At 31.0% G+C, this 17,328-nt stretch overlaps 2 protein-coding genes across 2 annotated transcripts; both read right to left on the bottom strand.

Moving 5' to 3' along the window:
- Positions 1 to 3,741: 3,741 nt before the first annotated feature.
- On the bottom strand, positions 3,742 to 4,599 carry LOC107900145 (uncharacterized). Its single transcript, XM_016825845.2, has one exon. The coding sequence runs from the start codon at positions 4,597 to 4,599 to the stop codon at positions 3,877 to 3,879; it is 723 nt and encodes a 240-aa protein (XP_016681334.1). The 3' UTR covers positions 3,742 to 3,876.
- On the bottom strand, positions 3,742 to 5,705 carry LOC107901824 (uncharacterized). Its single transcript, XM_016827979.2, has one exon. It carries the CDS (start codon positions 5,646 to 5,648, stop codon positions 5,295 to 5,297), a length of 354 nt encoding a protein of 117 aa, XP_016683468.1. The 5' UTR covers positions 5,649 to 5,705; the 3' UTR covers positions 3,742 to 5,294.
- Between the last annotated feature and the right edge of the window lie 11,623 nt (positions 5,706 to 17,328).

Genomic DNA, 17,328 nt, shown 5'->3' with positions numbered 1-17,328 from the left:
GGCAATCAGTACCAAAACTTTAACGGTCGGCATGTCCTTCACGATTGGCATGATACATGTACAGATGGTTTTGAAATCAAGTTTTCGATGATCTTCTGTCATATGTGTTAATGTGCATGTGTGAGGCCCAACAAATTTTAGTATCTCTCACATCAGCGACTTTTGAATAAATACAGTTCGTACCTGCTAATTGCAGCCTTTCGTCGACTTCCAACACTCCCCAATATATAATGTCGATTTAGACACTAAGACTTTGTAGTCCACTGATATATTTATATTAAATCGCTTAATAGCAAATACGCACTCTTCTTTACTTTCAAATCTCTGGCTTACGAACAACTCTTCAGGATCAAAATCTACGGCCAGCCGGTAAGCAGGTAGTATTTTAGGGTACTCTAGGAACTCGGCTACGTGTGCCGTGTCGGAGTCTATGAGTGACATGTGTGGCCCAGGATTATTGTGTATCACAATACGTCAAATCTGGTTCCTGATTGAAGACGCGTTAATGTTTCCATCGTCATTCACGTCTTCGTCTTTAGTATCATCGGGGACCTCGTCCACATCGGAATCACTATCACTATCGACCTCATGATCATAAGGATCACTACTATCGTATCCATCATCACCAATCACATCAATATCGGGTGCAACATTAAGATCGATATCGATCCTGCGTATAGTTGATTCACTATTAACTAATGATATTGGAGCCACCATACACGGTTCTTGAGCTCCATGTTCTTTACCTAATGCAGTGAGATCTTTAGTTGGCTCTACACTAGCTAACTCAGCAAATAACTAAATCAGTGCATTTTGGTCACTCTGATTCCCACAATAAATAGCGATCATTGTCTCCATGTCTTCATCATCTACAAGTTCCATTTCGGTGAATTTGATGAGATCTGTCCAAACTGGAAACTTGTAGAAAAGTTTCGAAGTCCTTCTCCCACAATGTCTAACAATTTTTGCGCTAATCATTTCCTTCATATAATTGAACGAGACATTTCTATTAAATCTCATTGCTATTTGTTGGCGACATTTAAATATACATCCAACGGTTGTTGTCAATATTATTCCATCGAAATAAACGCATACGAAAAATTGATTATCCATTTTCAATACTCAATTTGTTAAAAAATAAACAAAAATTCTCAAAACAATTTCGAACATCATAAAAATACTTACATAAAAAATTTAATGAATAAAAAGAGACCAAAATCATATCAGTATGTAATTTTTTTCATTTATAAGCTCAGACTTTTTCAGTTCTGATTTTGTACATGAACAACATTTATCTTTACATTTAATCACTTAAATTCAGTTCTATGTTTTCTTCCATCTCCGATCTTGTATCTTCCTCTAGGAAATTCTCTATATTAAATTCTGAATTCTCTTCAAATTCATCTTCTACAATCCAATTTGGAAATTCCTCAGGATCTTCTTCCTCTTCAATCTTTATAACGGGTATTGAATTTAGAAATTCGCTTGGTAATTTCTTAACAACTAATTTATCCATCCATGGTATGTCAAACACATTTTGCTTCCCAGTCAACTTTCATGAACCTACACTTTGTCTCGCTATTTTCCTTGCTCCATAAGAGATTATAAACTTCATGAAGTATATAACTAGATTCCAATAGGTTCATGGTACCAATGTCTTCCAAAGTTGGTCTAAAATGATTTGATATTCTCGTTCTATTAATGTCCCTCTAAGGGTTAAGTATTGCACTTTATTCTTTCTAATCAGTTCATGACCCTTCCATAACACTTCTTGCATCTTTTGATTTACGGTAATAAGGTGTTGAACGATGTCTTCTTTTGGTTTCATTCTGTGATATTACAATTCTCTCATCATCTTATCAACTTTCTTCCTTTGTGCTGAAGTTATTATCTCCTCAGACAATATCAAATTTGTTGTCATTTCTAACAATATCTATGACAGAAATATTTTTAGTATTTATATATATTTTTTGTTATCACTAAAAAATTTGTTCCTTATATATCAACATGAGATACATGTGGCACATCAAGTATCATAATCTGATTATCCCGTCAGCCATGTCAGTTTTTGACAATACAAATGGATGAAATTTTTAACAAAAATGATCAATTTATTCTATGATTTAATGTACAGAGACTAATTTATTCATTTTTAATAAAATAGACAAAATATAATATAATTCCTAATACAAAGTCTCTATGATACTTTTATTATCGATAATGTTGAAATGTTTTAAATATTATTTTGTATAAATCATATATAACGTTTCTTTAAATTTATTTTTACTTAAATCTTACTAAATTTTTTAATCTAATTTATATGTGATTTGTGTTATATAATCTTGTAGTAATTCAAATATGTTGTCTTGCAATTGTAAAAATAATAACTGCTCTTTATCTGTCTCTCTATATAAAAGACTTACAGGTTTAAGAATATGACAAATTTGTTTATATTGCAAAAATTCATGGAATTAAAGTAATTAATTATTATAAAAAATATTATTTAATTACTTCTGTCACCTGTTTATTCAATATTTATTATTAAATTATTTAAGTAAATCATCATTTTGTTCTATTTCAATCATTTTTTTTCAATGTAATTATTTTAATTAAAATAATTATCCAAATTAGTTATGAGATAGATAGTTGATGTGGTATTTTGTTTTTACTTTTAACTAAAATTAAAGACTTTTTCATAATTAACCCAAAACACTTTTTTTTTTCGCTTTTTGACCACCGAAAACAACTTAAATATAATTTAACTAAACAAAGGCTAGCCAAAACCAAATTTGAGACGTAATTTAATTTAATTTCAAACAATTTCTGAATTACCAACCAGCTTCACTTCATTCTCCATTTCCATGGCGGAGAGAAATCCCGGCCGTTGAAACGCCGGATTCTATTACGAAACCAAAATTTACAGTAGCTTAAGGCACCCGTCCCTCTCCCGCTAGCTGATCAGCCTCTTTCCGTCGCGGAATATTGTCTCTCCATCTTCTCTTCCATTTCTACCAGCGGCGCCACCCCTTTCGCCGTCAATGCAACCACCGGCCAAACGCTGACTTACTCTCAATTCGTTTCTCAGGTCCGTTCCCTTGCTTACAGTCTCGAAAAACGCTACCCTCTGTTCGGAAAAGATGTCGCTTTCGTCCTCTCCCCTACTTCTCTTCATATCCGTGCTTTACTTTGCTCTCATGTGGTTGGGAGTCATCGACTCTCCCGCTAACCCGCTCGGCTCCAAATCGGAAATAGCTCATTAGACCCACTATTATTTCCACCTACTGCACCACCGGACCCACCACACCAAAAGAAACAAAAGCGAGAGAAGAGAAACGACCAAAAAAAAAAAGTTTTGGGCAGAAAAGTCTTACCTTTAGTCAAAAGTTAAAAAATAATGCATGAGGTTGGGTTAATATGTCAGATTAGTAACAGAATTTTTAACAGTATTGATTATAATAGTATTAAATAAACTTATTAGTATGACGTGTCGAAATAGGAAGCAAGGTACATCTCCTGGCTAGTCCATTCTAGCATTTTCCACTAAGCTCCGCAATGCTTGAGTATTTATCTTTCTAACATACAGTTCTGGACCTTCTTCTGTTTCTTCAACTTTAATGATTCTCGTCTAACTAGGGAAAAGAGATATATAGATAATAATTATTTAGCTTTGTGAACTTCACAATTTGCAGTATTGGTGCAATGCCATCAGAAGCAAAAAGAAAGAAAATAGAGAGCGAGAGAGAAATGGAAACAAGCTCTAAATAGAACATCAATTTGCATGGAGAAGGACACCATAAAGTCTGGGAAACTACATATGCAACGTAATAAGAGGATTTACAATATATATTTTTATTATATGACTTGCTTTATAAATATTTAATTAGATGGAACCATTTGTTGTTGGGCTTCAATCCTGATTTCTTCTTTCATTTTCCTTATGAACTCTTCAATTTTTCTGTTCAACTCCTCCGTGCTCATGCTTATTGGCAACTCTTCCTTTGCTCCTACACCTCCTACTCGCTCTTCTTGTTTCCCCCACCACCCTTTTTCTCTTTCTTTGTATCCCTCACCATCCGCATCTTCCACTATCACTGAACCTTCACTTTCTTCTTCTTCTTTAACCAAAGACTCGGTTTCATGTTCTGCTTGCTCTTCAGCTTCATTTTCATAAGCATCTTCTGTTTCTTCTGCTTCAGCTACGTCCAGAGGTACATGTTGGTCATATTCAGCAGCACCCACATCATCGGTGACTGAAGGTTTCGTTTGGGTTGGTGGGGTGGATATCTGCAAGGCCAGGGAGCCATTATTATCAGACTCTGAGCGGCTACACACGGAGCTTTTGGCGACGAATGCTAGTATTCCGTTGCAAATGATGAACATGTACTTCCTCTCAACTGTGTGGGTGAAGAAGGAGAAAAGGAAAGTGGAGAAATAAACATTGAAGGAATGAGGAAACAAAGAGTAGGCCATGCCTGAAGAATGGCAAAGGAAAATCGATAAAAAAGAAACCCATACAACAATCTGCAATGTGTTTCTAAGGAAGTGGTATTTGCCTACAGCTTCAACCTTCTTTTCCGCATGCTCCTCCCTTTCATCCATAATGATACTTTAGGAGAATTGAACAGTTACGTTTAATTTGGGTCGATTTTTTTATATTTTTTTTGGAGTGAATAAGAAGGGTCTCTCTTTTTTATACTACTCCTAGATTTGGTATGGCAATGATGAAATTCCAAAAATAGGCATATTTATTGTACCAAAGTTATGGCACCAGCGTGTGACATGCAAAAAGGCATCAACAGTAGTAGAAAAAAATGGTGTAATTATATAAGTGTAAATGGATACGCTTTCTTTCAATGAAGCTTCTAGGCTCTACCAAATGCCCACTTATGGGTACATGCATATCCACTACCATGGTGTATCTTGATGTTTTAATTGGACATTCTTATAAAACATGTTTTCATATGTGTGTATGGTCGAAGATTCTAAAACCAGCTGGCATGCATGATAAAAATACAAATATCACAAGGCTGGATTAACATTAATTGTCTTGTAATGATATTTAACTAGTTCATCTGTGCGACAGTGTGAGAGACCACCCGAATTAATTACGCTGAAAACTATAGAGAACTCGAGAAACCTTATTAGGGACTCCATTAAACAAAACTAGATTCCAACCATCTTACTACAACGTACCACACACCATATACATGTACTATATTTAATTATATATTAACTGTATGCATATGATATTAGCTAGCAGCTTGATTAAGGCACGATGATGATTAGAAGATGGATCAATACTGATGAGGCCACAAGAATGTGCCCATTGCATATGCTCTCATATCAAGGCTGAGGTTGCCCTCCAAACTTAGTCCATATTCCCTGAGAAGCATGTCCACTTTCCACTCCTCCATTTTCTCGTAATCCGCTTTCGCGTAACGAGGATAGTGCAGCGGCATCTGAAACCCCGAACCCGGATGCATTTTCGCTTTAACCACCGTCAGCTCAGCGTTGGAGGACACCTTTGAGCTCTGAGTCACTCCTCCACTTTGTTCACTTGCCATGTTCTTGCAGTACTGCATGTCATCAGACTCATGTAGGTACCCCAGAACATGACATGCTGAATGCAGAAACCATCTCAGAGCCATGTTTAGAGAATATTAGGATTCAGCTTTATCTCAAGTATAGACTAATTCACCCATATATATATATAAGAACAAAACACGTGAGGGACAACACTTCGTTTTACATGCATCAATCAAGAAAAACGAAGTATCCCATACGATATATATTTCAAATTAAAAAATTGGCACTGATTGCTTCATATATTGTATTTAGCGTTAGGTTTTTTTGTCTAATTATAATTTTATAATTATATTTGGATGGAGTGCCTGATTGGGGTATTTACTCGTGTCTTTCCGTGTGTACATGAACAAGCATATATAATTGATTGGTCGCGAGTTTGCTCATATTAAATTATTTCAACTGCCTTGTTGCCTAAGGTTTCACTCTCTTAACCTTAAAGCAAGGGCTGTTCAATGTTACTTATTTGTCCAAAATACAGCGTAAGTACTAGCTAATATTTTTTAATTTATTTTATTGTTACTTCACCAATTCCCTGTTCGGTTACTATTGAAATTAATTTCACTATTTTTGTGATTGGCATCTATATTGTTTATAATTCAAGAGTATATGGGTTTAAACGTATTGAAATGCGATTATCTTTCTATTTAAGAGTTGGGAAGAAATTATGAATAATTCTAGTCATTGTATAAAAAAAGATCAAGACTGATACTTCAAAACATTATTGATATATGTTATTAAATTTTATATAATGAAGGCTCTATGGACCTTGGAGATAGAGCTGAAAGAGTTCACAAATTTGGTTGATTGGGATAAACATTTTTAGTGCAAATACCATATATAAGGAAGAATTTCAAAATTAAACAAGAATTTCAAAATTAAACATGAATTTTGGATTAATATGTAATGTTATACATGAATTTTGATTTTGTGTGATTTTATACATGAAATATTAATTTAATTCTATTTTTACAAATTCCTAACACAACTATAGATATAGTATCATTTGAAGTATACACATTGTACTATAAATAAATATATATTTAATATAAAAATAAAACGATATATTCCTTTAAATGTATGCAATTGAATCAAAATTAAAGTCTCATGTATATATTTGAACCACAATCAAAGTTCCATGTGTATAATTGCACTAAATCATAGTTCATGCGCCAAATTGCACATCGGATCAAAGTTCATATATACATTTGAGATTTATCTTATCAATTATATACAAAACAAAAAAGTAAAGTATGGATATTGATCCAATTCATCTCATTAATATTTGTAGTACAATCCTTCAATCGATTTCGTTTCATTTAGTTCAGTTTTAATTTCGGTACTATTTTAACCGTTGATAATAAACTTTTAAGTGGAAAGTTTTATTTTGTGAGAATATTCATTATGAATATATGGAAGTGAAGCTAAAACAGTTTAAAGATTGATTAAATTTAAATCATAACTTATACTAAGATTTGTGATAAATGTTTCACTAGACCAAACTTTGTAAACATAAATTAATAAATTGAATTGCGTAAGCATCACCATGAATATGTCACGGGGCTAGAACTTTAGTCTCACAATCCATGCGATCTTAGGCAAATTCTTTGCTTCAAAAACACCAGAGTTAGCCTAACTCCCAACAATTGAAGATTCAACTAGAATTCCTCCAAGGCACCAACGCAAGTGGAAGTAAATCAAAGATGAATGAACTTGAAGTATAAGAACAAAGCCACAGAAAAGCTAGGAACACAAGAGAGAAAGTTTGAGTGAATGCTCTCAAGAATTCTATTACTCAAAGCTAGAGTGATTTACAATGTGGGGAGAGGCCTCTATTTATAGTTGATCCTCCCCAATTTCAATGGTACAGATCAAAGTACATCAACGACTAAGATTAAAAGCTATCTACAAAATCAAATCTCTAAGATTACAGAATCATATATTCTAAGATTACATATCATATATAAGATTGCATATCTTCGAAGATTACGTTCCATATTTACCAAGCTTTGTGGATGGGCTTTCAATCTCTCCAAACCACGGGGGAGTCTGATTGAGCCAAATGACCTCCCTTGAACATGATAGATCATTCAAATGTGCCATGGTTGCGGGCTCCTATGCGCAACCCATGACATTCTCCTCTATCTGTTCTAGCGACGCCCTTGCTGCATCCTCTAAGTTGAACTGGTCTATCTTGTCTAAGAACTGCCATAGGGCCTCGACAGGTTCCATACATACTTAACTATTGGGAAGTCCCTTCCATCGTACTAAGTACTTATGCCTCGGCCCATAGTACTTCCGTCTAATCACACAGTTCGCCATGATGCTTTCAACTTCGCAATCATAGGAGACCTTTACCCCCATTGGTGCTCGTTTGGACTCATTTCGATTTGGATCCTTATGGAATGGTTTAAGCATACTGACATGGAACACTAGATGAACCTTACGTTTTGCTGGCAACTCAAGTTTGTAGCCCACTTTGCCTACTCTTTTCACCACTCGGAAAGGTCCCTCACACCGTCGCACAAGCCCCTTGTGCAAGCCATTGTGACACAATATCATGTGTAATTTTGTAAGGATAGAATCATCAACCTGAAATTCCACATCCTTACGACTCTGACCAGCCCATTTCTTGTTGTGCTTACTCTCTTTGTGTAGGCAAACTCTAGTTAAATCATTCTATTCATGCCACTCCTTTGCAAATTTATAAGTTATTGAATTTGGTCCTCCATAACGGGTTGCAATAGTGTTGGGTGTGAGTGACTGTTGGCCCATCACTATCTCAAACGGACTTTGATTTGTGGCCCCACTTTGCTGCAAATTATAATAAAATTGGACCACATCCAACAACTTTGACTAGTCCTTCTGTGTCGCACTCACAATGCGAAGGTATGTCTCCAACAATGCATTCACTCGTTCGGTTTGCCCATCGATTTGCGGATGCATGCTAGTGGAAAAATTCAAGTCTAAGCCCATCAACTTGAATAACTCCGTCCAGACTATCATCGAAAAATAATGATTACACCAATATTGTAACATAAACTTTACTAATAATTTTTATTAAAAATTAAAAATATCATTATAATTACACAATTATATTTTTTTAATTGGATAAATAAATTACTAACTTACAACTTCATGAGTTAATAGTAAGAAAATATCATTGCAAGTATAAAAATGAATATAAAGTGATCGATTGAATCTTAACTCGATTGGCATGGGCATTATTGCTAATGCAGTAGGACGTGGATTTGAGTGCATTAAAGCATATTATTCTCCTATTTATGAGTTGTGGAGAGACTATGAGTAATATTAAATATTATGTCAAAAAGAATATGATTAAAATCTATAAAATTTTTAAAAAGAAAATGAATATAAAGTTAAACTCGCATAAATTAAAATTGGAAGCAACTTGGGTAGATAAATATAACAAAAAACCCCCGGTTTATTGCCCACTGATAGATATGAGAGGTGTCATGCTCATTCTAAAAGTTACCATGAAATCAAAATAGGGTTGAATGAAAAATAAAATAAATCTCATTATATAAGAATAATTTGGACACGTAAAAGAGGGTTTTTTTTCATTTGTTTCCAATTAGCTTATATATATATAATCAATGATTGTTCATAATGATTAAGCTTTTCTACATATACAATTAATTCTGTCGAGCACTAGACGACACAAGTTGATAACTTGATTGGGAAGAGATGGAATTATGAAATTATATAAATACACTTCAAAGAAACACTGGTAAGCATAAGCAGGCGTTATTCAAGCATTTTGGTCCAAATGATTGAGTCCAGTTTTGTTTAATAGGACCTTGATTGAATTGTTTTTAATGTGTTGACAAATAGATAATGACATACTTCATTTTCAATAAAGAAAAAAAAGAAAGAAAAGACAATGCCATACTTTATTTTCATTTTGTGTGAGTTTAGTCATTCGAGTTGTAATTAAATTATTCATGTGTAATATGTTTAGGTAATTTCTATAATCAGTATCCTTTATTCTAATTCGTTTGGAAGTGGGTTATATTTGAATACAGATGGATTCGTTAGACTTGAGGATGGTTCAGCAACAGCAGGAGGAGTTGTGAGAAACATAAATATTGGGGAGTGGATTACTAGCTTTAATAGGTTCCAGGGAAGTTACTCAGTATTCGAGGCTGAACTGTGAGATATATTGGATGGATTAAACATCCTAATTGATCAAGATTTAGATAATGTGTTGATCCAAATAGATAGCTTGAAAGCGGTTACGACCATCAAGGAAAGTCTTACTGGAGGGTCTAATTCAGCTATGATCAAAAGAATTCTTAAGCTTTTGTATCAGCTTCGTCATTGGAATTTTTGTCACATTCCTAAAGAAGATAACCAGGAAGCCGATAAGTTGGCCAAGTTGGCTCACTTGGAAAATTAGGGTCTTTGTATTTTTGAAATATCCTAGTTTGGGGATTTGGGTTTACCTCTATAGGCTTTGATTTGTAATTTCTTTTTCATTGCCAAAAGAAAATATAAATAAAGTTTTAGGTTGAGTATTAATTTGGTTAATATTGACATTATTGTTAGTGCAAGAGGACATAGGTTTGAGCGTACAGACACGCTTTTGTCCTTCTATTTAAATATTGAGAAAGAGCTATGAATAATTGAAAAATTAGTGAAATTTCGCTAGGTTAATAATCAATAATTCAAATGGTAGGTTAGTTTTATATTTAATCGTATTTTATATGTTACATTTTCTTAGATCTAAAATTATATAGATGTATAATTATGATTCTTAGTACCAAACATAAAATAAAAAATTAAAATATAATTACATTTCGTTAATTAAACATGCTTAAATAATTATATTTTTTTATAATTATAAAAATGTCAAATAATTATTCTTTCTTACCATTATTCAAATGTAAATAAAAAAATTCACTAAAAATTGATTAATTCAATAAAAAATTAAATAAGAAATCATAAAATTGATTAATTCAATATGATCTGTCTAATAGACCCTCTCCTTTAACTACAAATTTAAATTTTATTTGAGGTATAGGACTTCCTTTGTTTTTTTTTTCTTTTTTGGATTCGGCACCCATCAATATTTTTATTTTTTTAAAGAATTTTTATTAGTTTGAACTACACAATTGAATATGTTAATTAATTATTAAAGAAAAAGAAAGAGGAATGAATTTTTGTGTGCCTATTGCTGTACAAGTGCTAAATATTTATACTAGTACTTAAAAATTATACATGAAAATAAACTAGACAAAAATCCTATATTATAACCTAATTTGCATGTTAGAATCAGATTTAAATACTAGAACCATGCTAGAATAAGATATTAATACATATTTACACTAACAGTGATAATGCTAGAATCATATATTAATACCAATTATTCTATTCTTTTATCACACATTTGCTATACATATTATATTAAATTTATTTTAAACTCACTTTTTTTTTTACTTTTTCTATCATTCTAGTATGAATATTTCACTTTATAACTGTACATTCTTAGTCATTTTAATTTTTGTTTATGTTATTTTTCTAATTACTATTATTTTTTTATAATTTTATAAATTTTCAATAATTAATACATCAGAATTGATCGAAGATGATAGATTATCAAGATAGAAAATGATGACAAGACTGATAAATTATACTAAAAAATAAAATAAAATAAAATAAAATATATATATTTAATATTATTAGTATTTAATTTTAAATTACATTCTATTTTAATTTGTTAGGAAGCTGGATTTTTTATTTGTCTAAATGTACTTTTATTTTAATTTTTTTATGAAGTTGAAGTTTTTTTTAATTTATTTGCAATTCATTTCATATTTTTTATAACACAATTAGATTATTTAATAATTTTAATCAGTTGTTTGACTTATGAAAATAAACTATATAAAAAATATATATTATGATAATCTCATTCCAAAAAGATAAGTTGATTTTGAATATAATTTATAAACTTTAATTTGAATAAATTTGATACAATTTAAATTTTCTTTTTAATAAATAATATTATTATTTGGTTTTAAATTAGAAAAAATAAAAAAATGTAAAATGTTAAAAATAGTTTCTGAAAATTTTGAATTTAATGTTTTAACTTTAAATTTAAAATTTAGAGTTAGTTCAATAATTTTAGGGTAAATTATTAAAATAGTCATTTTTTTTGTCTCAGGTTTTAGTCACTTATGTTTGAAATGTTACGTTTTAATCACTTATGTTATCATATTATAACATTTTAATTACTAAGTCATTAATTGTTGTTAACGGTATAATGGTAAACTGACGTGGCATGTTAAATCATCATTTTAAACGAAAATTTTAGGTTAAATTCTACAATCAATCCCTATATTTTTTATTTTGAGCAATTTTGTCGAAACCATTTTTTTTAAATTGAAAAATGGGGATCGACTTTTGAAATAAAATGGGAGTCGCCACCGATCTTTTATTAAGGTGTGACCGGTTCACCATTAAAATAATTTTTGGTCTGCGAATTTTAAAAAAACTGGTTCGGGAGTCGGTTACGCACGAGGAAGGGTTAGCACCCTCGTGACACCCAAAATTGGTACCGAATTGATTGTTTAATGTCTTAATGTCGAAATTTTGAAATGATTCTAAAATACGATCCTTTTAAAGTTCAAATTTGAATAAACCAAATTGAATAACAAGATGCACTCATTTTGAAGAAATAAATTGCTACACTCAGTGAGTTAGAGTGCAACGATTCAATCGTCAAAATTAAGTATTTTCAAATTTTGAAATGAATTTTGAAGAGGTTGTTCGGTCATTTAAGTCAAACGAGAAATTAGAATCTAGTAAGTTAGGGTTCAATTTTTCGAAATTTCAAAACATCAAACATTGCCCTTATTAACTAAATGTCATATCCAGTAAGTTAGGATCCAACATCTTGAAATCTACAAAGTTTTATTTTGAAATTATACGGTTTTAACAAAATAAGCATTTGGCTATTTAAATTCATCGAGAAGAATTGAAGCCCAGTAAGTTAGGGCACAATTACTTGAGAACTTTGAGAACCAGACTTTTTTTGAAAATTATGAAATAGAATGATTTGTTGTGCTTTTAAAAAATTTCTTACAAATGAAACATGATTAAATAACAATACATAACGAAAAGGATAAATAACAACCCAAACATACACTAAGAAGTGACAAACTAATAAAAGATAAATGCAAATAACAATAATTATTTTAGTCATATCATACAAATATCAATATCAATAATTAAGTACCCTATAAATTAATAACCAATTTCAGAAAAATGCTTCAAGATAATGAAAAAAATAATAACAATAAATAATATGAAGATTTGATACAATTTGATAATGAAAAAACAAATAAAGGGTTTAAATGAGTTTTAATGGAAAATTTATTAAAAAAATATAAAAGTGAATAACTTAAAATTAATGCCTGCATTTTGATTTATAAAAAAATAAAAAAAATAAAATCTACTGTAAATAATAGTATATAAAAAAAAGTAAAATAAAAGAGTAACTTTAAAAGGAATAAAGCCTCCATGCATAAAAAATTTATCATTTAAAATTGCTAATATATTATTATATACATACATACGCATACTAAGAAAACAATATTACATAAACATATATAAAAAAAATGAGATATCATTATGAAAAAAATTTGAAATTAATTAGACATATATACGTAGATGAACAAAAAAATATGTATAAATTATGCTAGGATAGTGTATAAAAAATATATATATAAATATTTATAAAATTAAATAATGAATACACAAAATAATATTATATAATAAGAAAATTTATAGTAAAATTAGTTTGGTTGATATAAAAAAAGCTAATAATTATAATAACATCAAATGAAATTAATAATAATAAACCGATTAATTTAATAAAATGGAGCTATTGTGAATTTAAACAAAATTCTAAGGTTAGATTTGAAATAAATAGATAAACATCCGAATTGAAATAGGCTTAAAATTAAAGGGACCATTATAGCAATTTAACACGCCAATTCAGGAATTCAAATCTTATTAGCGAAACGACGCCGTCTAGCCTAGGATCTAAATGAAATTAAAATAAAAGTGCGATAACAATTTAAAAAGAATTGAAAGGAAACTGAGTCGAAATGAAAGCCAATGCGAAGGGACTCATTGCGCAAAAAACCCATTGAACAAAATGCGCGGATCCTTCCCTCGGGTCGGGTCACCGCGCGAATACCAGCTTCATACGACGCCGTTTTGAGGCCACCAAACTCGGCCTCAAATGACGTCGTTTCTAGCTATATAAAAACTGAAACAAACCCTAATCTAAGTAGACTATTCGCCATTTTTTAAGAAAGAAAAAAACCTAAAATGAACAGACCCTCTACGCCACATCTGTAAATCGACTGTTGAGGGGACCTTCAACCCTCGTCCGACTCCGATTGCGACGGAGCAAACGAAGATCAGGTAAACCCCTTGCCCGTCCTCTTTTTCTTTTTCTTAAACAGTAAATAAAAGAAAAAAGAAATCAAAGAATCTGGAAAACCAAAAAACGAGAGAAGAAAAAAAAAACTCAAAATCACCTTCCTCAAACTGATTTCTTGATTTTTTTGTATTTCCAATGTGCGTTTTTTCCCCTTTTACAAATGTTGAAAAATGGCTTTATATAGCCGAAAGTAAAATGAAAATTACAAAAAATGTATTTCGTTTTTCTCCTATTTTCTTTTTCTTTTTTTGCTACTATTTCTCTTTTTTCGTTCGTTCGTCCTCTGTCGCTTTGTGTGTTGTAGGTGTTTGTTGCATTGCAGGTACGGGTACGGGGGCCATATGGTGACGTGGAGGGCACGTATGAAGGCAGAGGCTGGCGTGGAGCAGCTACACGCGCGCAGGTGCAACACGTGCGAGGAAAAGGCCTGGTGGTTGCGGCGCTGGTTGGGGCTGATGCTAGGGTTTCCCCTTCTATTGTAATCGGGTTTGGGCTAGGCTAATTTGGGCTTTAGGGTTTTAATTCTTATTGGGCCATTCGGGCCATTGTAATTTTGGGTTTTTTGGTGTTGGGTCATTTGGGCCGAGTTGGTTTTGGGTTAAGGTTATTTGGGCTAGTCTAGCTTAGGTTAAAAGGATTTGGGGCACGTTGGGCCCATGTATTTGGACTGTGGACTTTTGGTTTGGTTTATTTTATTATCTGTTGGGCCGGGCAATATTGGGCCATTACAAATTTAATTTTTTTCTTTTATATTCTTTTAACTTTCCTTTTTTTTCCATTCTCTTATGCTTCTCCCTTTGTTTTCCTCCCTTCTTCATTTCTTTTATCATAATTTTTCTATACTTTTTCATTTATTTTTCTATGTTTTCTAAATTTAAAATTTAGAACTAGTTCAATAATTTTAATACATTAAAATCAAAATTAATTTTTATCTTACATCCAAATTCAATCTTAATTCTCTCTCTATTTTATTTAAACTGTGAGTAATTCTATTATGAGATGATAAAAATGCAAAAAGAGGTATATACAAAAGATACAAAATATAAAGAGTTGTTACTATAATACAGACACATATGTCACATTTATCTTATAAGTGAGAATAACATCATTATTAAATTTATTAATACTACCATTAATTTATTTACATTGATTTTGTAGTGATTAAAAAAAGTAAGATCTAAGAATTAAAAGTATAAATATGCAGTTTATCCATCTTTTTAACATTTTACAATATAATATAATAGAAGTTTTTGTAATTTAATTTACAACTATTAGTTAAAAAATGTTGACTTAATTTTAAAATATATGAAAAAAAAGTTAGTGATAAATATAATTTAAAATGAAATTATTAGTTAAAATATTTTGATGTAAAAAAAGTTCTTGCTAATTTTATTTTTAAAAAGTTAAGTTAATTTTATTGATGTAAAATAAAGTTATTATTTGAGTAAAATTCTAAACATCTGAATTATAAGTTAATTAATATATTAGAGTTAATTATTGTAGTCCACTATTGTTTTAAATAATGTTACTTTATATTAATTAAATAAAATAAAATTATAATGTATGTTGAATATGTTAAAAATGTTTTAATTATTATTTAAAAATTTTCTATTATAATATTTGAATTGATAAATTAATATATTTTAATATATTCAATAATTAAAATAAAAATTATTATTTTAAGTTAATTATTATAATAAAATATAACATTTAAAAAATTGAGTAACGTATGCTAGTTATATATATAAGAAAATTGTAAGAGGGTTTTGGTTGGGCTCTGCAAGCCATGCAAAACGAAAATTAATCCCTACATACTGTATTAATATTTAAGAGTATGTGAGGGTACTGTAGTTAAAATGAGATTTGAAGGGCGAGGAAGCAACTTCAAAAGTCAAATGGTAATGGATTGATCCATCATTATCGCTGCCAAAATTCAACCAACTATATATATACATAAATGAAGAAGCCGATACGGTCCCCAATATGTGGCAGTAGTACTTGTATATACGTTGCGGTCCTAGCTAGCTTATATATCGCAAACTGAGCTTTGTCATCAGTATGCATGCAGTGCAGTAGTCAGAATTTAGTACTAGTGCTTTGAAGCTCATTCAGAAAACTGAGTTTAATATATAAGAAAAACAAAATGCCTTGAAAGTAGTTTTTCAAGGGATTTATGTTAAGGTTGATTCATTAGAAGAAGCATTTGAGTTTAAATGCGTGGAGAGAAGACGAGTCATTAATGATAGGCGTAGCATTAGTTTGAGAGTTTCCAAATTATAAATGAGGGTGCAGGAACAGCACCGTTGTTTGAAATTCCAAGACTTTGCTGCATGCATTAATGTTAATGGAATTGGTTTTTCTTGGTGCGATGGATGGCCATGGAAGCATTGGCTTCATAAACTGCATTTATTTTCGTAGAATTAGAGACTGAAAATTTTAATTTAGTACATGCATGCATGCATTTTGTGGCAGTGTCAAGTCACCGCTTTGAGCTGCTGGGAATATTTCCATGCACGCATGCGCTGCGAGTACTTCACCTGCACAAATTTGACATGCAGTTTGCAGACATGAGGGCTGTTTTAAAACCAGCAATAACAGCCACTTCCATAAACATTTAATTCACCATGGCGGAGTCAGGATATTATCTTAGAAGACCAACTTAAAATTAGAAGTGCTATAACAGTCAATTTAAACATATAAACAATCAATCCAAAAGAAGCAGTATTCCAACATAACAATCGATTTAAACATATAAAAAATATATTTAAAAGAAGCAGTATTCCAACAATTAAGACAAAATGACTATCATTTGACTCGGTTAACCATTTTTTATTCCATTTTCACACGAATACTCACTGCTAAGCTATCATTTGACATTATTTTAAACAAAGTGACCAAGGTTTTCTTTCTCCCTTCACTTTGGTCGAAACTTACTATAATATTATCTAACTATTTTTTATTTCATTTTTACACTTCTAACAAGTTAGAAACCATCTCCTAATCATTTTCCATCCAAAAACAAACACATTTAACTTAATTTTATAAGCTGCCAAGTTCCATCAATATCCTTTAATGACAACTTTTAATATACTTGATAAAACAAAACAAAACAAAAAAAAACTATTGGTACATATATGTAAAACAAGTTTCAAATATTCAAAATCTATGAAAAGTTTGAAGAAAAACATACCTTATACTTCAAATTTGGAGGAAAAATGATAAAGAAATTTTTTTTCTTCTTTTCTGGCTAAGCACCAATATAAAGAAGAAAG

Source organism: Gossypium hirsutum, chromosome D06 (genome assembly GCF_007990345.1).
Source record: "Gossypium hirsutum isolate 1008001.06 chromosome D06, Gossypium_hirsutum_v2.1, whole genome shotgun sequence".
Taxonomy (NCBI): domain Eukaryota; kingdom Viridiplantae; phylum Streptophyta; class Magnoliopsida; order Malvales; family Malvaceae; genus Gossypium; species Gossypium hirsutum.
This window is presented reverse-complemented; position numbering and strand designations above follow the sequence as displayed.